The sequence below is a fragment of the Eurypyga helias genome, unplaced genomic scaffold, assembly GCF_000690775.1.
Source record: "Eurypyga helias isolate BGI_N326 unplaced genomic scaffold, ASM69077v1 scaffold27082, whole genome shotgun sequence".
Classification (NCBI taxonomy): Eukaryota; Metazoa; Chordata; class Aves; order Eurypygiformes; family Eurypygidae; genus Eurypyga; species Eurypyga helias.
Genome location: NW_010237077.1, coordinates 16,324 through 42,978, shown reverse-complemented (window position 1 = coordinate 42,978; position 26,655 = coordinate 16,324). Strand labels below are relative to the sequence as shown.

The 26,655-nt window shown below is 50.2% G+C and overlaps 1 protein-coding gene across 1 annotated transcript in view; it reads left to right on the top strand.

The window, feature by feature from the left end:
- Nucleotides 1-26,655, top strand: part of LOC104506404 (RNA-binding protein Musashi homolog 2-like) — a gene marked incomplete at its 5' end in the record, with an annotated part of 63,417 nt that overhangs the window by 33,816 nt on the left and 2,946 nt on the right. Inside the window, 3 exons of the mRNA XM_010147340.1 lie at nt 9,774-9,856; nt 18,366-18,480; nt 26,023-26,097. Coding sequence (XP_010145642.1) covers nt 9,774-9,856; nt 18,366-18,480; nt 26,023-26,097 — 273 coding nt within the window. The remainder of the gene's footprint in view (nt 1-9,773; nt 9,857-18,365; nt 18,481-26,022; nt 26,098-26,655) is intronic.

The window sequence follows — 26,655 nt, the reverse complement described above, 5'->3', positions numbered from 1 at the left end:
TGTATTGTCAAATGCAATAAAGTGAATTTGGATATAATAAAAAATGTAATATTTTAGAAATTTGGTAATAAACTGTGGAAGAATTGACAGGCAGAGAGTATTTGATGCCTGTGGGCAGACAGATAAAGATGGGCAGGGCTGTGCACTTGGCGGGCAGCGGCCACTGCAGTCTCATTGGGAGCAGCTTGCTTTTCCGACGGGGTGGCCTGACTGGGTTAGCTGGCACTCGGGGAGCGATGGCCTTCATCCCTGCCTCTGCTGCCCAGACCTGCCTCCTTGCAGCCGCTCGCTGCTGCTCCTCTTGTCCTCTGCAAGTCCGGCTGGCAGGCAGGTCAGGGGACCGGGGTCTGCCACAGGCAGGTCTGCACCCTTTGGGCTGCAGGAGAGGTGACGAGTGGTGTCGGCGTGGTGATGCCGGTTTCCTTGGCTTGCCTTGTGGCATGGTGAGTGGCTGCAGGGCACTGGTTTTGGGGACAGAAGTCAGTGTTGAGGTTGGTCACTGGCTCTGCATGCTGCAGGTCTCGCTAATGAACAGACTGAAGCATTCACTTGAAGCACAAGGTTCCCATTCTGGTTGTAGACAGATTAATTGGATTTTGCAAGAGGTTGGGGTTTTCTTCTTTGATAGCAAAGAGGAATCTTTTAGATTATGCCAAGCTTCCCCCAGCCAGGTGCACTGCCATTGTTTTTGTACCACCATTTCATTAGAGAGCTGGGAAATCCATACCTGAACTGACAAGAGCAGTGAAGAGCTGTGGGGAGCAAGGGTGGCTCTGCTCCCAAATGCTAGAGGAGCTGGAGTTAAATACTGACAGAAAAGCAGACGCTGCCTGAGATAACTTTGTCCTTTGGTATCTCATATTTCAGCCCAGTGCTTTAATTCTTGACAAAAATGTGCCCGTTGAGACATGATGTCTCCAACGGAGAGATGTTGAGTCGGGAACAAACTTTGGGGCCTCCATGTGCAGAAAATTCAGGTGCAAAAACTAGAGGCATAAGCGTATCGCACGTTCATGCATTTTTTCTTAGGTCACTGCTAATGTTTCTAAATGATCTGTGAATGCATTAATAGTTTCTGTTAATTAACAGTATGATAAAACTGGCATTTAGTAGGTTGCTGTGTAGCGTGCATTTCAGTCATTATGTACTCGGCGCTTCAGTTTGATTTCAGAACGTTAATAGAATAAAATTTTAATGAAGATTTGTTGTTATGAAAAATTTATTACGAAAGTTCAGGTACCGCTTGCGTTAGCGTGGTTGGTGACATGGGTGACATTCCCCTTCTGCAACCCGGTTCCAGTGCCCCAGGCAACTGCGAGGGCTTTGGCTAGAGCTGGCATCGTGGCTCCAGCCGCACGGCCTCTGCCAGGGGAGACCCACATGCCTAACTGAGCCTGGAAATCGGGGTAAAACAGGTCACCTGTACCCTTTTTCCTTCATTCGGGGAAAATCATTCCCCAGAACTGGTTTGGGTGGATCCTCATCCGTTCAGAGGGGCAGGCTGCTGCATGGCACAGCAGCTGCTCATCCTAAGGTGCCCTTTTTTTCTGAACAATGCCCCATTTGCAAATGCCATGCAGACGGAGCAAGGAGCCTGATCCTTGCAGCTTTCCAGAACAAAAGCAAAGGAGTATCTTGCTGGTGCCCTTTATCCAGCTGCGCGGCTGACCTCAGCTCTTTGCTCTCCTGCCGCGCTGGTATTGAAACGCTAGCACCTTTTATGGAGGCTTTGAGCAAAGGCAGTTGTCTGCTGATTTAATTTTGAGAATTTACTCTCATGTCATGGAGTATATATTGACACTTTAAACAGCAGTAATACCTGCCTCTGTCTGCCAGGAGAACGTGACTATTTTCTGTGCCCAGCCCAAGGTGCACGTAAACACCAAATGGATGTGCAGGCTAATCATCTGCCTTGATGAGCATCATTCACAGAAGCACTGCTAGAGAGCACACTTTACAGTTAAATGAGGCTGAGATTTTCTAGCCTAGACTGTAGGTGTTAACCTTCTCTTTCCCCTTCCATTTCCTGGTGCATCCCCAGTCTGGTTATGACAAGGATGGGGTGAGATCTTCTCCATGGAGCAGGAGGTGCAATCAGTTGGTACCTTCAGGTGTAGCCGTTGCTCTGCCCAGCAGACCCCTCCTTAGAGGTAAGGAGGGAAAATCTGGGAAATGTGTGTCTCAGACTGAGGCCATATTCTGCCAAAATGGAGAGAGTTACTTCTTTGGAAGCCAAAGCCTCTCCTTTCCTGTGTTTGCAGCAGAGGAAATTGGAATAACAGAAAATAACAAGTTAGAATTGACAGCTTTCATCCTAGATGATTTTGTGCCTTAACAAGCTGAGATGCAGTACATAGGATGAAAATTTTGTGGAAGGGACTAGAACGTGGGGAGAAAGAAACATGGGACCTGAACCACAAGGAAGATTTAAGCAACTTGTCCAAAGACACAAACAAAGCAGGCGGCAGAGTCGGGGCTGAGTTTTCAGATGCTGGCTGTTGGGTTCTGACACTGACAAATAAATGGCTTTTCCCAGAGGCAGGATTAAACCCAGAGGTCCCTGTTCCCTGACTCAGGGTAATGACTTGAATTACCTTTGCAGACAGCAAGACGTTAGAAACATCCGTAGTTCGCTGTCTGAGCAATTAAAATGTCCTGGCCCCTCCACTCGGTTCATTCTGTGCATCTATAAAGATGAGATCTGGTGACAGCGATTACAGGACTTGGTTTCAGGTCCCCCTCTCCGCCCCTCCCCTGCAAGTTGATCATATTTATTATTATTATTACTACTATTACTATTATTATGATGTGGCTTGGCAGTCTGGGATGCACGGTAGCTTACTAAGTAACTTTTTCCCCTCTGATTACAAAGGATGTGTGAATAAAGTACAACGGTATTGATTCACACCAATCTATGCATCGACTGTGTGGGAGCCACTTGCAATTCCCAGCAGCACCAGAAAGCTTTGCAACAGGGAGAAATATGACCAGGCAAGTTGAGAAAATAAATTAAACTGGTGTCAACTTTTCTTGTTTCTTCCTTCATTATTAATGGATGGAATGGGGCTCGTTTATCAAGAGGAGGAAAAATTAATTGACACGGGCTTTAATGTTATTATGCCTGGCTTGTCTGGTAACATTTCTTCATTTTTATTTTTTCTTACTTTTTGAAAGGTATTTTGTTACAGTTTACAGGACCAGCTGCCAAAACTATCAGTATAAACAAGAAAGCAGGTGCGTAAATTATGCCACAGCAGGACTGGACCTTTCTCTGTTTCAGGACTTAAGTAACTTAAATACGGGGATAAGAGAAGAGGCATAAAGCAAACACAAATGAGCGGATCAGGTACTGAGATCGAACACAAAAGGGGGAAGCAGCCCGAACTGATATTTCCTCATTGCGATGCTGTGTGCTGCAGCGAGCGTCAGGCTGGGTATTCCCATCGGTCAGCGCAGCCGGTGGTCAGGCAGCGCTGGGGGCTGGTGCGACTGCAGACCCCAGGGACGCGAGGCCGTGCTCGCCCCGTGCCGGCTGGCTGGGGAGTCTGGAGGAGGAGGGTGCCGCTGGAGCACGTTGCGTGTGTAAGGGGGAGACTGGTCCTGCATTACCGAGACCATCCGCAGGCGACTGCCAGGTGATTCTCGCCTAGCAGCAGGAGTGAGATTTAAGTAGAGCCTGCCTCACTCACTGGTATGATGCGGACCATGTAAATCTTTTCCCTTCTCCTCTCCATGCTCTTGTCTCTTGCCCTTGGTATTTGGGATTATTGTGCAGGCACAAAAGAGCCTTGGAGATTACTTACTTCCCGGAATGCTTTAGGAGCTCTCTGGTGCCTTGGGGTGCTGTAAATGCAGTATGAGGCAGTCCCGGCTGCAGAGACCCTGCAGTCTACGCAGACAGTAGAGACCCAGCCTGTGTGAACAGGAGCACTTGGGTGAGGTGAAGTGACTCGCTCTGCGTTATCAGGTGCCCCGAGACAGCCTGGGAGTCAGAACAGGCCCCTCCGGCTCTCATTCCCGTACCTGCCTCCACCAGAGCATCTTTCCTGGTGGCTGCAAAGCCTCCCCGCAGAGCAGCAGTGCCCAGGTGGTTGGCGGGGATGCGTGTGCCTCCAGTGAAGCCAGTTTGGCCCAGGTGCTGGCCTGGTGCTGGAGGTGCCGGCACCCATGGCACTGCCCCAGCTCAGTGGGGTGGCAGGCACCCCGCCATGCTGGGGTCCCAGTTTGCCCCTCGGAGCCCTTCAGCGTTAGCCAAGGCTTAACCTTCTCAGTGCAGGATGTGATCACCTTGTTGTCACGGGTTTAAGGCCTGCACAGGCTTGAATGAGCAAGACCTTTAACCCAGTAAGCTGCTTTCGTGTAGCGCTGCTGAGGAGTGACGTCCTCCGTGTGTGCACGCACAGCTGCAGTATCTGTCGCCGTACACGTGGCTAAAGCCCGGGCTGTGGAAAAGGTGCTGCCAGCTAGCAAGAGGAAGTGGATGCCTTTCATAGCAGTGGTGTCGTCATCTCAGCTATATTTTACTGAGGTTGGCATAAAACCTCTCAAGTTGACAACAAAGGTGTGAAATATAGTTGGTTCAAGTGGGAAAAATCCCAAAATGCAGCACACATGAGCACTGACATTTGGTATCTTTAGCACAGCTTCTTAATACAATTTATGGCTTCTACCAGGTTTTTTTAAGCTTTTTTTTTTTAATGGTTTCAATCACTTTCTCTGAATGATGTTTCTCTTATTTCTGGAATGCTATGGCAGAAAAGTGCTTTACTGCATACAGTCATCCACCCACAGGCCTGGGCAACTTCCTTGGCTGAACAAGGCTCTGGATCAAAGAAGGCTTTTTGGTGTAACAAAGGTGTATCAGAGGATCCGTCCTGCGCCGTTGGATGTCAAGTGTCTGGGCTGGCATCTGCAGGCACGTTGGAAATATTTCCAGGGGAACTCAGGGTTATCCAAATACTTGAGATTTCACCATATTTTCCTTCCCCTGTGAATAATACATTTGTATCTGTTTCCTAGAGAAAAAAAAATCCCCTTTTGTGAGTCACTGTTAAAAGCAGCACCATCCTGTCAGCCAGATCTGGTCTGTGGGGGGACCAAATACCTCCGACTTGTTTCACTTCAGCTGAAGGCAGCTGTCTCCTCTGGTATACCTCCCCCAAATATTTTAGTTTTTAATTAGCAGATGCAGAAAGTCCCAGCATGTGAAGTAAGTCACCTGAAGATGTGGACTCAGGTTCAGTGCCCACCACGTGTTGCTGTGGGCATGAGCCATTCCACAGATGGACCAGGCTGGAGCGGACTGACTGCCCACGTGGCCGTCAGCGCCGCGGAGGACCCCGCAACACCGTGGGATGCTGGAATGAGCCATCCTTTCACCAGAATCCACTGCCACAGGAGGCAGTGAAGTCAGACTGGAGGGGATCTCCCTGGCATCTGCCTGGGTGGCACTTCTGCTGTCCTCCTCAGCAGCGTGCAAGCCCCAGCCTTCATCCTCACCCCTCTGAAATGAGACATCGGCATCTCCACGTCTTCACGGACGGGATGACTGGAAGCTACAAAGCAGCTGTGAGGGCAGTTGTGGGGAGCAGAGGGTACAACAGGCGGGCTTGCTCGGTGTCCCGAGTGTCTCTGTGTTGACATGCACTCAGGGACGAGGAAGGCAGGTGATGGCGGGGGAAATCTTCAGCCACTTCTCTGAAAAGGCAGGCCCCAGGGAAAAGCCCGGCTTCTCGTCAGACGCAGGGGGCTGGGGGGAGCAGGTGAACCCAGCAAAGAGCAGAGGGGCAGCTCCGGAGGCCGTCTGACATCTGGAGGAAGAGAGACCCTGAGCAGAGGTAGCACCGGCTGCGCCGTGCCAGCGGGCCGCCCGCACACCAGCCATGAGACTTGCTCAGGTTGCTGGGCTTTCTCACGTGGGCGTTGCAAAGCAGCTGTTGGGCTGGGTAGCCCCCTCCATCTCCTTCCGTTGCCCAGACCGTCTCTGGCAGTGGCACACGTGCGGACGCCAGCCCCTTCCGCAAGCCCAGCCAACTCTCTCTCCCCCGCCCCAGGCCCCCCTGGGCTCTGGGCGACGCCATTTCGGTGCCTCACGGTGCCCGTCGGTGTGCCGGTGAGCTGTGTGGAATGACTTCTTCTTCTGAGCCTAAGCCAAAGGAGGGTTTTTCACCTGAAGGTCATGAATACGTCTCAGCTTCCTTTAGTGATTGCGCTTGGCTTGGAACCTCTCACTTGGCTTGGAACCTCTCGTCTGGGGGCATCTGTTTGCCTCTTACTTTATTTTTTCCCTCTTCTTTGTCTTTTCTTTTACAGAAAAGATTATTCAAATGAATATTCAGTTTTATTCATTTGAATAAAAAACCCAACTGTTTGACTCTGTTAAATGCTTATCTCTTAAATAGAGCTTGTTAGCTTCCAATAATAGCTTCATTCAGAAGGATACAGTATAATTTCATTTTAAAATGTGTGCTCCTTGACAACCGGAATCCTATTTATGTCACCATTTTAAGCAGCCTTCTTTGTTTTGTGTTAATCTTTTTCATACACTTTCCGAGAACCTTTTTTTGTTGACTCCTAGTACCTCTCAGAAGAAATAATTGTCTGTTTAGTCCAGGAAGGTTTCTGGGAGTTTTGGTAATTTAAAAAGGAGCGTGTATTCATTATGCTAACTAATAAGGCATGCATGCAGTAATATTTGTGTGTGTGTGCAATTATTAAAAGTTGGAATCTGATATTCAGAAAGTGAAACAAAAGAAGACCCATTACCGGTCATTTTATGAGTTCTTACGATCTCTTGGGGGTTGTTCATTTAAGGAGCAGTAGCATCTCTTGAATAACATCCTATGGATTTTAAGTGCCTGGATATGTGCAGGTTAAAATCCCCTGGTTGCTTTCCAATCAGTTAAAGATGTCAGTAAGCCTAAAGGTAAAGTACTGTGAGCCTTCAGCTACGGAGTGAGTGCCTGAACCTGCCAGCCCCTGGCCCGCTGGAGCTGCCCAGCCTGCCCGTCTGCCGGCTCCAGAGCGGAAGGAGTAAAAGATGGTATTGGGTTTTCTTATAGACCAAATCATGTCTTTTTTTTCTTGCCAAACCAGCTAGTCTGGCCTGTCCAAAGCAGCATAGATCTTTTAAAATTCTGCAAATGAATGTTGACACCTCTGGATTGTTATTTTACTCTTGTTATAAAATCTGTAAATACAGAAAGCTGGGTGGCTATCTGATTTAATCAGAGAAATAATTTCTTGATAAACCTGTGTTTAAGCCATATGGAGGAGGATGAGAATAGGAAACTTGTTTCTGAGTCCAAACGTGTAATGATTTCAGTGGGCTTTCTTGTGGTGTTATGCATATTACGGCTAATCTCCTCTAAATTCCCTCTCTCTCCTCCATCCTGGCAGCCAGACCTGACAAAAGTTGAAAGAGAAATCCTCAACTGCAGAACTCGCTAATGAGTTACTAATGATGAAGATGTTGCTGGTGCTTAAACTATTAATGACTTGCAGACCCAGACTGGCCATCTCATTGCACTGGAGGAAGCTGGTCCCAGCTCCAGTAACGGCCCGAGGCAGCGTGCTCTGGGATTCCTGGCATGCCACGCTCAGCCAGTTAACCACAAAAATTTTAGTTTTAACTGCAGGTTTGTTTAAGGCAGATTTAAATGAAGTAATTTAGGAGGCAAATGGGAGACTTAAGTAAAATGCTTCAAGCTTCTACATGCTCTAAGTGCAAAGTAAAATAATGTTGGGTTTGAGTGTGATGTGCTGTCGGATGATATCTTACTCCTTGAGGAAATCTAGAAATTACTTCAGGATTTTTTTCCTCCCAAGAAGAGGTCCACAGAGGGATGGGAGAATTCCCCATTCCTACCTCTAGTGTACATTCCCGAAGGAACCATCTGGGAGCTGCTTGGACCTCTCCTCGGCCAGTGCAAGAGATGTCAAATGCACATTACAGCTCCAAATATTGTAGCCTGCAAACTATAGGTTGCCAAAAACTCATGGAGTTTTAGTATTTCCTCCTGTGCCCTATCAAATCAAACCTAGCATGCTGTTAAAATTACAGAGCTTTGGGACCCCAGCACGGAGAGTGCCTGATGCTGGGTGCTGGCTGGGAGCGCAGGGGCTGGCAGGGGAAGCAGGTCGGGGGTGGCACTTGGGACCAGCAGGATGCGACCACTGCTGGAAGGGGAGCAGACCCAGCGCTGGAAGATGCTAATTGCAGACGGGAAGTGTTGGGAGCAAAATGGGTTTGAGATGGGGCTTCACCCCCATGTTTCCAGCTGGTTGCGATGGGCAGGGCAGGGTGGGATGGGCAGGGTGGGACAGACAGACACATGTCCAGTGGCAGATGGGAGCCAGCTCCTTCCAAGTCAGCAAGGACAAAATTGTTCTCCCATCGTGCAGGGTGGAGCAGAGGGATGATCACCAGGCAAAACTATTCACGGAAAATAAGGCTTGGCAGCTCTGGCTTCCCCTGCTTCTTCATTCCCCGTCGCTCAGCCAGGGCGGAGGGCTGCTGTGGGGATGCCCCAGCTCCAGCTCGGTTTTGGCTCACAGCCTGGTGTGATGAAGACGTCACGTGCCCTTTCACCAGCGTTGAGTCCACCAGAGTGGATTTTCAGTGCAGTTTGAGGCATGAAGTTCATCCTGTTGTTACCTTTCTAAGATTTCATTAAATTAATTGGTGTCGATGTTGACTCATTGAGCCTTTGCCAGAAGCCTAGTGCATTGGGTTGGTTTTTTGTTTGTTAGCTTGATTTTGGGTTTTTTTAAGGACTGAGCAGGGAACATCGCTGTGTATCGCTGTGGTGGGCTGCCGGAGTTCTTCAGTGCAGTGTGGCTGCAGCTGCATGGCCCCAGCACAGCGAATGCAGCGCACAGCTACGGGTGGGCAGCAGGCATCAAACAACCCTAAATCAGCCCAAATCCTGCTTTGAAGCAGCAGTGGCAAAGAGAGGGATGATTAGATCAGAGGCCTTAAACATAATGCTTTCTTGGAGGCTTCAGGATGTCCTGATGAGGTATTAGAGGAAGTTATTCAGGAAGAAGGGGACAAATAACCACCTCCGGAGCCTGGCTGACCTGTGGGGCCGGCTGCATCCGCACGGGACCGAGCTGCGGTGGCTGCACGCAGCAGCGAGGGCGTCTGCTGCTTGCTGAAAGCAAATGGGAACACAAAGTGCTGCTGCATGGTTGGAGAAGCCTTGGTATTTTTTCCCTCTCTAGGGCTAGTGAGGGGTAAATGAAGAATCATCTTCTGTCTTCCCCGATTTCTTTTTTTTTTTTGGGGTCATGTAATGAGTCAGCTCTAATGGAGAAGTCCCATGGAATTAAACAAGAGATAAAATCAATACGGTTCCATAGAAATATAATTGGGTTTTGTAGAGATTGGTCTTAAAAACCTATAAGGTGTAAAAGAAAATATGGTCTTATTGTAGCTTCTGAGCCATCATGTAACCAGGGTGTAACTATCCATTAAATTCTGCAGGATGGATCAAAAAATCCATAGGGAGGTTTTAATTCTCCATTAAATCCTATGGAAGAGCTGGAACAGAACCATATTAATTTTCCCTGAGACATTGCTTCTTCCCTCCCTTAGTCTATAATAAGTTCAGCAGCAGCTCCACAGACAGCAGGTGTATTTACACATGCATAGTTTTATGAAAGTTTTCCAAAGTCCCAATAGCTAAGCAGTGCTTTATTAAAATGAAATCCGTTTAACTTAAATAATATTTTCTTTTTCCCCTCCCCCTTTTTTTTTCTTTATTGAACAGGATTTGGCTTTGTAACTTTTGAAAACGAAGACGTGGTGGAAAAAGTCTGTGAAATTCATTTCCACGAAATCAATAATAAAATGGTAAGTTGGTTTTGTTGGGTGGCGCATGTCAGTGCCAGCGAGCTCTCGCTCTCGGTCACAGATGCGTGCCATGCCTGGGTGGTGGCCCTTTGGGACAACCTTCTGTGTGAGATGAGTTGGGCGGAGGTGTCGCTGACCCTTGGCCTTGCTTGGGCACTTCTCCTGTCCCCTCGCCGTCAGCATGGGTGTCTCTCCCCCCATGAGCAGAGGTGTTGTCTTCAGGCTCAGGCAGCTGCCCTGGAGCAGATTTTGATGTGGGAAGCCAAAGGGCTGGAGATAGTGTGGATCAACCTGCTCAGCCTGGAGCAGCCTTGGAGAAGCCCTCCTCCACCCCCTGCACTTGGGAAGAGCCGTGGCAGCTGCCGAAGTGCTGCGTTGGGGATTTTCAAGGGGGGGAAGTGGACTGGGGTAGCTGTTACAGGCCATCTGCTCCAAAAATAGCTGTTCTGGTCAAGCTCCCGGGCCCTGACGCTGCTGACGCCACTGCTGCCTGCTGTCCCCTGGGAAGTCATGGCGCTCTGCCATGAAGCTGCAAGCCTTTTCTACCCGGGCCCAACCCAGGAGCCAGACCTGGATGAAGTGTCTCCCAAATGACAGTCAGGTCCCAGGTTCTGAGTTGCCCTGTCAGTAAAGCCACTGAGCCAGATGAAAAAGGGCATTTGTATTTCAATTGATGCAGTAACTTTGATATTTTCAGCTAAAATATTCTTTTTCCCTTTGTCAAAACATCCTTTGCTTCTCAAATGTGTATTCAGATATGCATTGTATATCGGTCTGATATGTGTTCACAGACTTTAAATTCAATAATAGAGCTTTTAGTGTGGATAAGATCAAAGCAATCTCCTTGGCATATGCTGGAGGCCTGATTCAATATTTGACTTGCTAATTTTTCCCAGGGCACTGAAATAATACTCTTCATATTGTTCCTCACTGCAATATGCATCTGAAATAAAAAGCAAGGGTCCCCCTGGCAAGCCGAGTGGTGGGAGGGCAGGGCTGGGCTGGGGCAGCTCCCCTTGCCCAGTGGGAAGCTGCTGGCTCCAGCTGGGATGGGTGCCACAGGCTTTGCCTCTGCCCTGTCCAAGCATCTCACTGCTTCCGCATCCTCCTGCGTCTGGGGTTTCTTACCTGCCAGCAGCAGTACCTCGCCCGAGATACCTGCGTGTTGGGGGAGAGGCTTCTTCCCCTGTATAATTAATAAATCCTGATTCATCTGCCCTAAAACACAACAAAAAGAACAAACCCCAACCACCCCCACCCCAGCATCCAGACGACAGGCCCAGCAACAACCTAGAAACGCTTGGAATGTAAATTTGGGTAAGATTTGTCAGCTGAGGGGGAAGAGCCGCAGTGCTGCGCTATGGGATTTTCCTACAGCTTCATCGCGGGCGGGTGCGTGTCACGTCATGCTCCGGAGGTTTCATTATTTCACACAGTGGGCTTTTCTCTGGAGCAAGGCTCAGCCTTCGCCTGGCGCCCATCAGCGCTGCCCGGCGTTGCCCTGGATGTCGGCTGGAAGGAGCAGCAGGGTGGGGGCATGTCCCAGCAGGAGCGGAGCTGGCAGCGGGGCAGAGCGCATCATTGGATGCTTCCCAGCAGGATCTGCACGCCTGTGCCGTAAAAGCCTTAGCCAGCTGTTTACAGACCCCTGCTAGGGGAGGAGAGGTGGGAGAGTTGCTGGGAGGGTTTCTTCCCGGATGAAAGGCTGCACGGGAATGTAACAGCAGCGGAGGATGGGACAGGGCAAAAACGTTCAAGGAACATCACAAAGAGGAACAGAAACAGTGTAGGCTGTTGGTGTTTCCTTGGGGTGCATAATTAGAAGATACTCCTCCCGGCGCCCTGTGCCTGCTTGATGCACGATCCGTGTGCCACGACGCTTTGAGCATTCTCTTCTTGTCGCTTCTACAGCACTAATTTTAAAAGCAGCCCACAAGGGAGGAGATGAGACTTGATCCTGCCTTGGGACTGACTCATCGTGTTGCTGGTGTGCCTGTAGATTAAGTACCAAACCCGTGCAGGGGCAGGAGGGCTTGTGCCACGCGTGTGTGATGTTGAGTTGGTGCAGGTGGCCGGAGGTGACACGCGGCTGGCTGGGGGTCAGAGTTAGGCACATAGTTTCTGCAGCACCCTCGGAGACTGACCACTCCTGCTTCGTTTTTAACAGCTACCCCCGTAGCACTGAGCTGCGAAGGGGCCGGGTTCTCGCTGCCCCAGCTCGAAGCGATGGGGTTTGCAGCTGCTTGGGGAGCTGGGACAGGGACGCCCCATCCCCACCCCATCCCCCGGCTGCTCGGCTGGGGCATCCATGGCTCTGCGGGCACCCACTCGCCCTGAGCTAGCTCTTTCTCATCACCTGAATTCTGTCATTCCCCAAAACACGGGGGCAAGCACAGGGTAGCAGGGCTACCCTGTTGTTCACGAGCCTATTTCTAGCCTCCCTGGCAGGCTATTTTTAGCTCACCCATTCTGCTTCTGTTGCCATCCATAAAGCTTAGAATGTCAGATGTAATATTAAACGAGCAGTGTGAAAGTGAAAATGCCGGTGAGGTATCTAATAAATGAAACTTGGAATTTACGTGGGAGGCCAGAGATGCTTTTCAGACATTGTGGGGGGGAACAACTAAAACTCAAACAAGCTACTCCCAGAATATTGTTCCTCTGACAGGAGCAGGCTGCTTTGCAAAGAGAAACCTGTTTTTCTACGGGTGTGCAAAAGTAGCTGGAAATTAAATGCAGTGGAGTAATTTATTTTCTGCTACATCCCGCTGTGATAGCGTCGTTGACATCACAGATAGGCTGGGACAAGTGCTGGCGAGCGGTGTGCTGAGCTGAGCCTGGCCCAGGCACTCTGCACTGAAGTCAGGATCTCAAGTGAGACACTGGAGTGAGTGACAAAAATGTTCAGCTGTTTTAAAATAGGCTCTGACGTTGCATAGCACCTGTGGCTGGTTCTTCCTCCCATGGTGGGATTATGTGGTTTCTGTGGGGTTTTTTAATGTGTCAGGACTCTTCAGGTTGCTCCATGGACTGGCAGCCTGTGCTGTGTTGTGGTGATGTTTTAGACATGGTGTATGTCACACACCACATGCCTTTGGGTTTTCATCCAAATACTTCGTAGTCCAAGGCACCTCCCTTCCTGGAAAGCCCAAACTGCGCACCGTGTGCAGAAGGCAGGAAGGCGCGCAAGACCACTGGTGTCTGAGGTGCTGGCAGTAACCGGGAGCAGAGGAGACACGACATGCAGCCAACAGACCACCTCCAACCTTGCACGGACGTTTTGAGAAGCCGCTGGGTCCTTCGCCAGCTGGGTACCATGGGCGGCAGAGGTCAAGCCCAGATGTGCTGTTGGGCCTTGGGCATGATCCTGCTGCCTCTCCCCATGGTGGCTTGGTGGTGACAGCGGGTTGGCTGGCTCTGTTGGGAGGGACACATGTCGTGCTGCTCAGCTGTTTACAGGTGTGACCCTGGGCTTGCAGGCGTTTGGGGTGTTGTAGTAGCTGGTTCTGGAGCAGATGTCTTTGGGGAGGCTTGACCAAATGACTCTGACAGCTCTGCATGCGAAGCTCTGGGTCAGGGAGCGGGTGTGGGGCTGAAAATGAGGTGTGGCATTGGCTTGCCCAGAAGGCAAAATTACAGGACATGAGAGATTTGCTTCTGGACACATGCTTGGTCTGGGTCCAGAAATCACCATTTTCCCTCGTGAGGAAGCTGTTTCATTGCTGTAAGCATGTTTTGATGCTTTTGTCCCAGATCTGCAAAGCACACAAGCTCATCACACCTTGCAGCTCTCCCACCCTTCCATGTGGGCATTAATCCTTGTTTTACACCCAGAGCAGGTAACAAGAGGGTTAAGAAACAACCTCTAGTGGCCAGAAATTACATGTGGAAGCTCCAGTTTGATACCCTACTGCAATCCTTGGGAAACTCTTTGGAGCTGGGATTGTCCCTTCATTTGACACATCTGTAGGACCTCCCAAAAGGGAGCTGTCATTGTGAAGGGGCCATACGGGCACCAAGGCTGGAAGTGAGCCTGGCTTCAGGGAGTCTGGTTGCCATCACAGGAGAGTGTCCCTGCTCGTTGTTCCCTTCTGTAGGATCACTCCTTCAGCTTGTGGAGCTGGAGCCTGACGCATGGCTGGTGGTTGTGCGAGAGCATATATGGGCATAGCATATATGTGCACTGTCATGCGAAGAGGCTGATGGTCATGGTGGCAGGTTCTCTGCAGAGGACTCATTGCAGGAGTGAGGGTGATGTGATCTGATGCCGTTGTCCCCACCCCACCTTTGTCAGTGATGTAATGGGGGGTTTAAATACCCTTACAACCTTTCCTCTGCTGCCTGGCGTGGCCTCTGCATCAGGGACAGGCAAATACAGCTTTGTCTGTTAGAGGAGTGATAGTTTTGGCTTGCTGTGGCACGAATGACATGGCCTCCCCAAGGTAATCAAATCTCAACTCACTGTGAATCACACGTTGCTGGCAAGACAAAGTTGCCTTGTCTCTGGGTGGTAAAATGGGTTTTTTGTGCATTGTGAATATGTGCACATTTTGCTTTCCTCAAAATAGCCCTGGTTTCCCTGGAAAGCTGTTAGCCATGGGTTTTTGAGACATCCTGGTGCTGAGAGCTGACAGCCTGTTTTGTTGTGCTGGGTATAAGAGGCTTTTCACTCCCCATCTCAGCTGTCCTGGGTTCTAGTGACTTTGACTGCTCAGCTTGACCCAAGAGTACCCCACTGTAAGGTTAATTCTCCAAACTAGACTAAACAAAAATAGTGAATTTTAGTTTCCCTGCCTTCTTTTGGGTTTTTTTAGCCTTAGAGTTAAAACTTTCTTTGTTAGGCTGCTGAAAGTGAAGCACATCCCTCATGCAGGGGAGGTGGAAAAAATCTGGAAATTATTAAGATTTACAGAAATGCTGACCTGAAAGTTTGTGCAAGGTCCAGATTTATGTACAAAGTACCCACGTCAGGTGGGCTCCTGGTGGTGATTCGGTACACACGTGAGCACTGACTCAGAAATGCCGACGTATTCCCCCTCGGAGAAGCCCCGCGGCACATCCCTCTTTGCCAGCATGTGTCTGACATCCCTGCTGCCTCCAGGGTGTTACCCTCACGGTGGCTGTGGGATGGTTACAGCCATCTCCATCCCATTCCCCATGGAGGAGAGGGCTGGCTTCTTGCGGAAAACCTGCCTTGGCCCCTTTTTTTCCGCTTTTGCAGGCTCTCTTGGGGAAGAGGCAGCAGCCAAGCCCCCCTCCAGTCTGCTAACATGGTGCTTGACCTCCCATGGCCGCGTTCGCCCCGTTTGGTTATGGGATGGTGCGCGGGCAGCCTCCGCAGAGCGCTTCACGGCCTGACGGTGCTGAATGGGGAGTGTAAAAACCCACCCGAGGTGCTGGCGGGGGGGTCATGCAGTCTCTTCCCAAGGGATGGCAGGGTGGGGTGGGGACTCCTGGTCAGGTCTCTTGCATGTCATCCCTCCCAGGGAAACAGAGTCTCTGCTGGATAACAGAGAGTATTTTTGCCTTCGATATGGGGTATATTTGTTTACAAAGGCTTAGGAATTATTTTTCTTTCCTACTGGTGACTTTTTCTTCCCCTTTAAATCCCAGTTAAAACTTCTTTGCAGCTTGCTGCCATTCCCTTTATGTCCTCATGTGCTGTGAAAATCATAAATTACGCCAGTCTTTCAGAGAGCAGCGGTAGGCTGTTTTGTGGTTGCAAAAGCTAATTACTGGGTTATTGTTTCTAACGGTGCTAATCCAAACTTCATTTTCCTGTTAATTGTCCGTCGAGCCAGGCTAGATTGTTTTCATCATCCTGACTGTCTGCAGCACGAGCGGCTGCGAGGTGTAACCAATGCCGCCGTGGCATTTGGAGTGGTGGCGAACCTGGAAAAATGTGGTTGTGAAATGAAATGACACACTTCTGTGCTCACCCCCGGTCATTTGGCTGGAGAAATTAGATTGGCATACTCCCATTAAATGCCCCTCTGATTAAAAATAAGCAAAGGACAGTTTCAGAGCTATTGCTGAGGTGCCGTAGCAGCGTGCGGGGCAGCGGGGAGGGATGCTGATGCTGGTGCTCGGCATTTGGGGCTCGCTGTGTCCCTCGGGGGCGATTGATGGAGAGAGGAGGTAGCAGCAGGCTGCTGGCTGTGGGCACCGAGGTTTCGGGGGGGACACACAGCCCAATTACACTGAAACACACTGTTAGGGCTCACACTCAGGCTCCAAAGGCTTTGTCCCCACGGGACAGTGATGGAGCTTGGCACTGGACACGCACACCCTGCGCAGTCCTCATCCCCAGCCCTGCTCCAATGGCAGCACTTCAGCATGCGAGCGACAGATTCATGATGGGAAGCTTTCTGTTCCCTTTTCTTTTTGTTTTTGTCTTAACATCAGGGTCTGGGAACCCTACGGGGCACCGTGGTGCTCATCATTGCACTCCCAGTAGCGTGTCTGCCCCATCACGTGTCCGTGGGAGCCAGTGGGTGTGTGGGGGACAGGGTGTGTGGAGGTTGGGGGTCCCACTTGGAGGACACACCGGTCCTCGCCACAGCTCTTAGGGGGATATTTCCCAGAGAACTTGGTACCCCGACAGCACTGAAGATGAGACGGAGGCAATCGCTGGCCCTGTTATGGCTGTGCCCAAGTTTTGGGATGTCTGGAGAGTGGGTGTCTTCACCACCTCTCTTGCTCACCCGTTTGCCCTGTTTCCCTTGCACAGCAGCATCCAGCCTGTGCACACACACCTCCCTGCTCCAGCCATCCCTCGTCCCTCTCTGCCCTTCTCCCGCTGCCTCCTCCAAGGGCCCAAATACTTCTTGGCAATAAAGCAGCAAAAGATGAACTCCAGAAGAATTTTGCTCCAAACTTCACTGAGCTGGGGCAATTTGTTTGCAAGAAGTATGTGTTTTGGCAGCATTGGCAGTGTCTGAGTATTGTAGCTTCGGGAAGTGTTGCAAGCAAGTAAATACGGTCTGCGGAGGTTTGCAGCAGAAAGGGGAGGAGTAGGTGGTTTTGTTTAAAATACTCCCATTACAGTCAGTTAACCTTTATGTTACCTAAATGAAAATTGTATAAACCTGAAATTTTCGTTGATCGGGTTGCCTAGGAACAGGCGGTTGGTTTTCATAAGACAATGAATACACAGTCACTGATGGGGCTGTTAGGCACAGAGACGTTGAGCCGTGTTATCCTACGTCCCCGGGTTTGCCTGGGGCAGTCGCCTGCTTGCACACGGGGCGCACGCCCACCTTTGCCTGCTTGTGCGAGTGATGGAGGTGACATGGGAGACACGACCTCTTAGTCCTTCACGGCACGCAGCCCCATTCCTGAGCCCCTGCATGCAGCTGGCAGTGCCACGGCCGGGACAGGAGCACTGAGGGCAGTGGGGCTGCCTGGGCCACCTCGTGTGCTGGGAACAGGGCCCTGGCATGCAGCACCCTTGCTTGTGCTCCGATCTGGCCAGGCAAGGGCTAGGGAGAGCATAAATCTGCCAAGAGGATCAAGGAACTGGTTGAAGAACAGTTAGAGGCATAAAGCTCAAACCACTGGATTCAGCCCGAGACCCTTACCCTTAGACCAGCAATTCTCATTGTGCAATCCCTACGGGTGGGGCAGGCAGCAGCTTGGGGCATCCCACACCCCGTGCAGGGCTACGCTGCCTGTCTGCTCATTTTGCTGTTGCTCAGAGCAGGGTTTGAGGTGTAGAGCCTTAGAAACGGGATGGGGTAACTCTGCTTAGCTCCTGACCAGCTCACCAGCGCGGCTGTAGCACTGGTGCAGAGGGGAGCGAGGGGCAGTCTGCTGGGGTAGTGAGTCGTCAGTGCTGGAGAACATGGAGAAGTGCTTTATTTCTCCCTTTCCCATCCAAAAAGAGGCTGAGGACCACCAGCCGGTGCTGGGACTGGTCCTGGGTGTCCTGCAGCATGCTCGGCTGGGTCGCTGCCTCCCACAAGGTGTTGGTGGAGGCTTTCGGTGTGGGTCAAAGGGCATTAAGCAACTTCGAACGGCAGCGGGCGTAACTGGAGGTGAAAGAATGCAGATCATTTATTAATAGGGTTTACAGAAATTTTCTCCTGGGTAGAAATATTGATTCTTTATTCCTCTTCTAAAAGGAGCTTTTTGTAATGATCACCGAGAGTCATTCTGTGTTATTGATTGCAATAGAGCTGTGCTGGAGACCCCCCTCCATTCATTCCACGCCCGCGAGTACCATCGAGAGGGAGCACAGCACAGGTTTTCCTTTCAGGAACACAGCAACTTCTTAAATCAGCATTTCCGTCATCTTTACAGTGGGGTCTTGCTATGTGTGTTTAAAGAGACATACACGTTTGCTCTTTTAAATCCATTTACGCTATTCTTAAAGTTCACCTTTGAGGGGGAGGCGTTGTGGGGAGGCAAATGCTAAAAATAAAACTTCCCCCTTAAGTAGATCAGTTCTGCATTTGACATTTACATGGAATTCATTTGCATCTCATTTGTACATGTTTCTGCTCAATAGGTAGAATGTAAGAAAGCACAACCTAAAGAAGTGATGTTTCCACCAGGGACGAGAGGAAGGGCACGTGGATTACCGTATACCATGGACGCTTTTATGCTAGGGATGGGAATGTTGGGTAAGTGCCGTAGCCACCGCACGTTTCCCAGAGCCAGTGGCTCCCGTGTTGTCTCCCTGATTTCTGAACGCTTAAGCCATAGGGGTGAGCAAATCCCTGCACCTGTGTGGGTGCGAGTCTAAAACTTTAGCAAGGGTGGAGTGGAGAAAATAATCCTGTCTGTGGTACATGATTAACTCCCCCCTCCTTCCTGGAATATAAAAATTTGCATTTAAATGGATGTTTTAAATAGCCTGTTTTACTCGCAAAAATAGAATGATGAAAGATGCAGTGTGTTCATTCTGACTAAAAATGATCTCTCCCCTTTTTTAGAGGAATTGAGTCACACATTTTTTCCTTCTTTTAAAGGTATCTTTGACAGTTCAGCACAGATAATTGAAAATCTTGCTGGTTCTTAAATGGCATGCTGGAGAAAAGCAGGGAGATGCCTAAGAGTAGGTCGCAACAATAATTACAAGTTTGAAGGAGATGGAACAGTATTTTAGTCCAGAGTATTGTGTCTGGAAAATACTAATTAAACAGGATAAATTATATTTAATGGCGAAGTTCTGTTTGTGCATGAGGTCTGTTTAGTTATAATTGGTTCTCATTTGTTTCTGCCTAGATAGTTCTTCTTTCTGTATAATGTGACAACCTCTTGATACTCTGTCCTCAGATTTACTAAGCCAAAATGCTGCTGATCCATTGCCGACATATTTTTGTAAAACACCATGTATTTTCAGCTTTCTGCTCTCCTTGTTTCACTGTACTATCCCTCGGTTGTCACCTGCTGTAGCCCTAAAGCATGCATGAACGCAAGAGCGTAGGGAGGTGTTCCCCAGCAAAAACGAGCCTTTCCTGGGCTAGCATCCCTGGTACATGGCCTCTCTGGGACACTTAGAATTTCCTGTCCTGAGTTTAGATGATCCCAGAAACAGCACAAAAACCAGCCTTTAAAGCTGGTGTCTAGTTGTCCTGAGCTCTGCCAAGCTGCTCCATGGGCTGTCTGAGATGCTGGAGGACTCCAAGGCTCAGAGGACTCGGTTTCTGTGAGCATCAGGTGGTTCTGCTGCGGTGTCTGACTTGAGGAACCTCTTGGTTTGATAGGGAGAACTTTCCTGCCATGTTTGCTTTACCTCTGAATTAACAGTGCTTGTGTTCATGTGGCTGGACCAATCCGTTTCTGGGATGTGTAATTCGGCTATTTCAGTTGACTGTCTATTTTTCTGTCCCCACACTCCACCGCCATCCACCCTTTGGTGTTTGGAAATCACATTTTATGGTTAAAATATTTATTTTGTTCTAAACAGTCTGCGATTTTGTTACCTGCCTGTGCCCAGTGTGCTTGAGCACTTTATTTCTGCGGTTTCTCTCCTTTCCGCTTGCGGTGCCTGAGGTTTGGGGTGGTGGAGGTGGTGCATGCCTCCTTGCTGCCCCGTCTCAGCCGGCTGCTGGAGGAGAGAGCCCAGGTCACCCTGGGCAGGTAAAACCACCCAGGGCAGCACCCCTCTTCTGCTCACCGCGGGCAGAGCGGCCTCAACCCTTCTCCTCGCAGCCGGGCAAGGAGTGAATGGAGTCGGGGTCCACCCCAGTGCCCTGAAGGGAAAATTCAGCCCTCGGGTGCAGGGTGGGTCGTTCCCACCTGGGCTGCCTCTCTGGAAAAAGATCGTTTCAAGCTGTAAGAAGTAAGAGAAGATGCCCCCAAAGAGCAGATCTGTGTCTGCACAGAGCAAGCGATGCAGCTGCCTGTTGGCAGATCCCCGTCCTGCTGCGGTGGGGTGGGTCAGGTCACCCCGACCGGCTCTGCTCCGGCCGGTCTCGCAACATGCTCTTATTAGATTTCAAACCAGGGTGACTTGCTCAGAATTAATGATTGATCCGTGTTGAAGGCCAGATGCTTCATTATCTGCTCTAGCTGTTTTTTCATCTTCCAAGTGCTACGGTGGCACCGTGTTGAATAATTAAGTGCTAAACAAGGAAATGGCAACACGTGAGAGCCAGGCTGGATGGATGGCCATTATAAATCCCGGTTTTCAAAGGCTGCCTGTAAGAGTTGGCTTCAAGGAGGCTGATGGGCAGCAGCTCAGCGGGAGGCCCGAATCTCTCCTTCCCAAGCCCCAGCAGCTGCGCAGCAGAGGGGCCCGTCCCCGCGGGGAAAGGGGCATAATTAACCCATCAAACGACGAGGCGCACAAAGTAACGTACTGCCGGAGGCGGTGTCTGCAGGAGCCAAGTGTTTTGCTGAGATCTCAGGAGGCTGGTCTCAGCCCTACCCTATTCCTCCTTTTAGATGCCTCGCTGGGCTGAGACAGAGGAACTGGGGCTGCTCTTGAAGGATTTTTATACCTGTTTCCAGAAGCCCTTGTTCAAGGTCACCTTCTCCAGGTGCCGTTCATGGGCAGAGGAGGGAATCGGAGGAACGAACGCACCAGACAACCCAAAGGAAAGAGCAGAGAGCGACTCCCTCCAAAGCTATTAAGGAAGTTGGTCTTTTTCATTAATCACAGCCTCCCCAAGGAGCCTGCAGCAGCCAGGGTCTAAAGGTGCGTAGGCAGCCGCTTCTGTGATGATTTGGTTGATTGGAACAAAATTAAAGTGTTCTGAAAGGATTTTTTTGACTCCACGAGCAAGCACAGGCTGAGCCTTTTGCCAGGAATGCTTCTGGGCTCTCTCGGGCTCGGTCTGCTGGTGGGACACGCACAGTCTCAGGGGAAATCAGGGACATTAATTAGCCACTCTGCATAAGGAGCAGGCTGGAGTGGTTTCAGTTCCAGTCATCTCCCTCCCTGGCAGCCCACCCGAGAAAAAGAGCTGCTCCCTAGCCCCAGGGATGCTCGTGAGCAAGCATCATGCCCCCCAGCAGGCAGCACACACATCTGCAGCTGAGCAGGAGCAGTTTGGTGGCCAAGGATCTTGCCGTGCACCCAGAAGCCTCGCCTCTGTCTCCTGTTGTGCAAACCAGCAGCCCTGTCACCCAAGGGCATGCAGGTGTCACTGCATTGCCCCACGGCTCTTTGCCCGCCCTTTAGGTCTGTAACTGGAGAACTTGAAACAAAAGAAGAGAAGAGAGCAGCAGAGGAGCAGCATTCGTAGCAGGTCGTCTCTGTCTGCCCTCCCATCTGCAGCAGCTCTGTGCATCTGGGACGTGGCAGCTGCCCTTGGGGTGGTCCCAGCAGTGATGCCCGGCTCTGGAGGTGACTGCTGTGCCGTTTGAGCTGAGCCGGGGCCTCGCAGCGCTCATGGCGACGGGCATCTTAGACTTGCTGGTGTTTAATATTAAAGTTGGGCTCTTTTTAACTTGCAAAACCCTCCAGAGACAGCTCGGCCCATAACGCTTATCCCCCTAGACTGCCAAAAAGATGTCTGATCTGAACACCAGATCTCAGAAAGTCTCCAGCAGGCTGCTGATAGCACCGCACAAGGCAGAGCAGGCTCTGCATTACTGCACACGTTCAGTCTAGGTAGGCTGAACTCATGCATAAAGAAGCTTGTGCCCTTCAAAGAAAGTCATTCCTTTTTTCCATCAGACTTTGTTTAATAGAGTAGCAGCTGCCTCTGAGGTGGGATTCAGGAAGGGGAGCCCTTGGTTAGCACAGGCTTCCCGGGAGGCTGGCACGATTTGCCAGAACCCCCCGGGGGCTCCTGCAGCAGCCCCCACCTTAGCCATCGCTGATGAACGCGGCTGCAGCCAGCGTTAGCTTAGCTCTCTAATTTCTCTGAAGCAGGAGACAGGTCAGCTTTGTTGGACCAAGGAAGAAACTTCTACAGTAGGTGTGTTTCTTCCCCGTAGCTGCTCCCTAGTATGTGACCCGACCACCTCTGTGCCTGTGTTTTTATAAATCACAACCGGATTTTTGGTTTGCATTCCCTGATGCCACAGGTTTTTATGTCAGGGTCTTCTGAGCAAGCCCCTGAGCGTTTCTGTTGCAGCGTGCGGCAATGCTTTGGCAGAAGGACCGTGCCTTTTTTTGCAAAGGACCTGGTGTTCCTTGTTCTGGGCAAGACTGGGAGACAACCATTTTCATGCATTTACTGGAGCATTTGAATTAATTTTGCAGACGTCCCCAGGCCCCAGCATGCTCAGTGTTCCCACATATTAACCATGACCTTTGTCCATCTCAGATCACCAAATTTAAAGATGAAAGGACATTTCTATAGCCTGACTCAGTGGTTGTGGACAATTCCCTGCTTGGAGCAGAGAAGCCGTTTCTCCTGCTGGAGATGCTGGTGGGATGGAGGGGAGTCAGGAGTCCAGCTTAGGTCTCCTGCCTTTCCTGTGACCCTGTGCGTATGCCGTGGCAAGCTGCTGGGTCTCGAGGGCCACGGTTACCCTGTGCAGAATGGAAGTTAGGGCAATTTGCCCAGTTTCCCCTCTTGTAGAGTATGCCTGCAGCACTCGGGCTTTTGCATGGGCCCACCAGAGTGGGCTTTAGCACCAGGAATGCTGGGATGCCTTCAGGGACACTAAGTAAAAAGGTCAGTGTTACCTTTTTCATCCTGGAAGCAGAGCATTTGCCTTTCCCTGGGAGACATCCCGACACTGAGTGGTTGCTGGCACGCTGCGATGGTAATGGACCCATGGCTGCATGGGTCTACCAAGAGCAGGACAGCCGGCTTAGCGTGGTGCTTCCAGCAGCCACTGCTCTCTCCTCGCAGGCCAGGGCTGCCCATAGAGCATCCAGCGCAGGGCAGGACCTGGTCTGCTGCGCGATGGGGCTCTGCAAGGCTCCAGCACGTGGGCTGGATGTTTACCCAGCCCGCAGGGTGGCTGCCTTGGACCTGCTGATGTTGATGTCGGAGACAGGAACTGATTGGAAATGGTGGTGTGAAAGCAGTTTTGGTTGTTGGTTTCAGTTCTGCTTCCACGGACAGGAGGGTCTCGCTTCAGAGGAGGTAATCCAGGCAAAACTTAGATTTTTAGTTTAGTAACAAGGGATAATTAGAGATTGATCATTCCCCAGGACTACTGAAGCAAATAAACTGTTTGGTGCCCAATGCAGGATGAGAATGGCATCTAATGGAAATGGTGGGTAGGTCAGCATGGCCATAATTTGGCTTGATGAAGCATCTACATGGGCATGGTGTTAATGCGCTATTGATATTCAGCCAGGCAGTTTCCCCTGCACGGATCGGGCTTTGACTCGTTAGAGCGGAGCTGGGCACTGCAGCAGTAAATGAAGAGGAAAATTGAAGTAATGTTGTATTATAAATTTATGATTTCATCTGCCTGACCTAGAGAGCGTTGAGCACTGGCAATGCAGGCAGGAGCCCCACAGGCAGCTCCGCCGGTGCCGCTGCCATTGGGCATGGCCGGGTTTGGCCAAGGAGAATGGGGCTGCATGCTGCCCTGGGCTCAGAGGCAACCACTCCGGGACAAGCATCCCCAACCCCACAGAGCATCCCCAGGGCAGGGCAACGGAATACGCAGCATCCGGCACCGACTGCCAACTCCAAAAACACCGCAGCTGCCATTCACCACCGTGCTGGTCCAGCCGGAGCCACGGGGACTGTATCTGCAGCCCCGCTCCCGAGGGCAGACGTGAGGCATGGCCCAGCACATTGGTTCCCTGTGGCCCAGATGGCCCCAGGCCAACAGATCTGCTTCAGAGCTGTTCGAATTGGAATAAAACTTAATTTATTCCAGTTGGCAAGGAGAAGGGCTGTGGTCAGACACCGCAGTGATTTTTCATGGTGGAGCTCTCAGGGTGTTAATGGCGCTACTTACTTAGCAAACAATCCATTTATCAATATTGTTGTTTTAAAAAAAATAGGAAAAAAGGTTTGTAAAGCTTAACTCTGAAAGATCTGATTTAATGACAGAGGTGATTAATTTCTAAGGGAATCCAGCTGTTGAGCTGTGAAATAAATACACGAGGGCTAAGCAGTGTGTACATACCGCTGAGAGCTGCAGCGTGCTGTCCGGGGATCGCAGGGCTGCTTTCCCCTGGCACTGCCTAATCCCATAATCAGAATTCATCCAAGCATTTTTATCTTCCAGTTTTAGATTATGATTAATAGTACATTATACGTATATATAAATCTAATCAGAAAAGGAGGGACTTGCTGCAGCAGAAAGATAGCTGTGTGATGTAGGACGATACTAAAGAACAAATAAAAGCAGAGATGGGACACCCCCAGAACCATTCGGCTGCTACAACTGTTTTCAGGGTCCAGCCAAGCTGCTGCTGTTGTCACTGCTGAGATTTCCATTGACTGATGGAGGGACAGTGAACTTCTGTGATGTTTTCTGGATCTGGAGAGGTCTTTCCTGGAGGCTGGAGGAGTCTGGGCAGGCTGGCTGACCCTGACAGTCCAGGGGAACGTTGTGCAGCATCTCTTGCACTGGAGTTGCAAAGGGTAATTCCTGTCTGTAAGAAGACAAAGCAAGGGGATGCTGGGGATCAGAAGTGAGGTACAATTTTAGGATAACTCCTTAGTGCTCAGGACAACTTGTGGCGTTGGTGAGCAGCCACGGTGGGACCGAGAGGACAGCGGTTGAGCATGAAGGCTGGGAGATGAAAACACAGTAGGAGGGGATCCCAGGGTGTGAATTTGGCTGACCCCTTGGCTGCTGGCAGCCCACGCACGGTTTGGGGACTAGATTGAAGTCAAGCAGATACACAAACTTTCCTGCTGCCTGCAGAGTAAAAGCCCTCTCCCCTGGCCTGGGTGCCAGTTAGGCGCTGTGGTCCTGGCAAGGCACGTGTAAGGCGGGGAGACCCTTGGCCGAGCACCTGCGGGGCTGACAGCTGTGGTATCTCTGCCCACCCAAGCACCCTCCCGCACCCACTGCCTCCCAGGGTGACCCTCCTCCGGCAGTCCCTTTCACTCCCAGCATTAGCGCTGGCAGAGTTGCTGCGCAGTGCATTGACTTCAGCAACTTCCTTAAGAAAATGATCTCGAGGGGTACTTTGGTCGTGGTGAACTCCAAAAGCTGCCGGAGGGCGGATGCGTTCCTGCGCGTACCTCAGACAGAGCTGGGGGAAGCGGTTCTCACACCTAGGGCTTGCTTCCCTGAAAAATTAAAAGCTCTTTGACCCTCCGTCTCATTGCTGTTGCTGCCTCTAACTCTTTGATGTGTTAACTGTTGTCCTTCACACTCCTGGGATAAAGAATTACTACTACCTTAATCTCCAACTGTCAATAGCTCTGAAGCAAAGTACATTCATTGTAAGCTCTCCAAATGTCAGAGCAAACCGGTGTTATGTGTTTAGCCTTAGCATTTGGCATTTACTCTTCCAGCTAACAAGTACGCACAGTCCTTGGACTTCAGATACCAAAGTGCATGTTAATTACCTGAGTGACAGGTCTCATGCACAAAGCCAGGCAGGCAAGCTCTAGATGCTTCTGTTCGAGATAATCATGAAACTTTCTGCAGTTTTGCATGAGCAGAATAAATCTTGGGCATTAATAACCTTCCGTAAAATCAAGTCTCACACATCCTCCGTGTCATTTTGCATTATACTTAAAAACAAAAAGCCTTTACTAATCTTCAAATTTCTCTTTCTCTCTCTGTCTCTCTCTGTCTCTCTTTTCTTTTTTTCCCACGTTTCTGTGATCAAGGTTACCCGAATTTTGTTGCAACATATGGCCGAGGATATCCTGGATTTGCCCCCAGCTACAGCTATCAGTTCCCAGGTACGTACTTTTCATTTGCAGATTTACTTTTCTTTCCCTCTTTCCTTCTTTTTCTTCTCTTTTTTTTTTTTTTTGACCTTTTTTTTAAATCCATAGCTGCAAGCTGAGACAGGCAAGTCTGCAGGGAGCATCTCACAACTACAAATTTTTTTACTGTTTTAAAATAGATATTTATATATACATATTTTAAAGCCATTTTTACTAACGTGTAAATTGGTACTGGTTATTTGAAAACAAACTTCTTAAATTAAAACATAAAGCAACAGAGATCATGTAAGACCTATTGCCCTCCCTTTGATGGGTTTTTCCTTTCATATATGTATTATAGAGATATACACAGACACACACACGCGCACAGAGACTCGCACACACGTCCCCATACCATCCTCCGGTAAGTGTATCCTCATGACGAGCGCAGTCATGGAGTGAAAAGTCCAACTTTCCTGTGTTCTCTATCGGTATCTCTGGTGTCCTTCACTGAAATAGTTTCTAGCCGCGTGTCGATGGTTCAGTTTGGCTTCGGTTTGGTTTCCCCCCTTTCCTTGGTGCAGCTGCCAG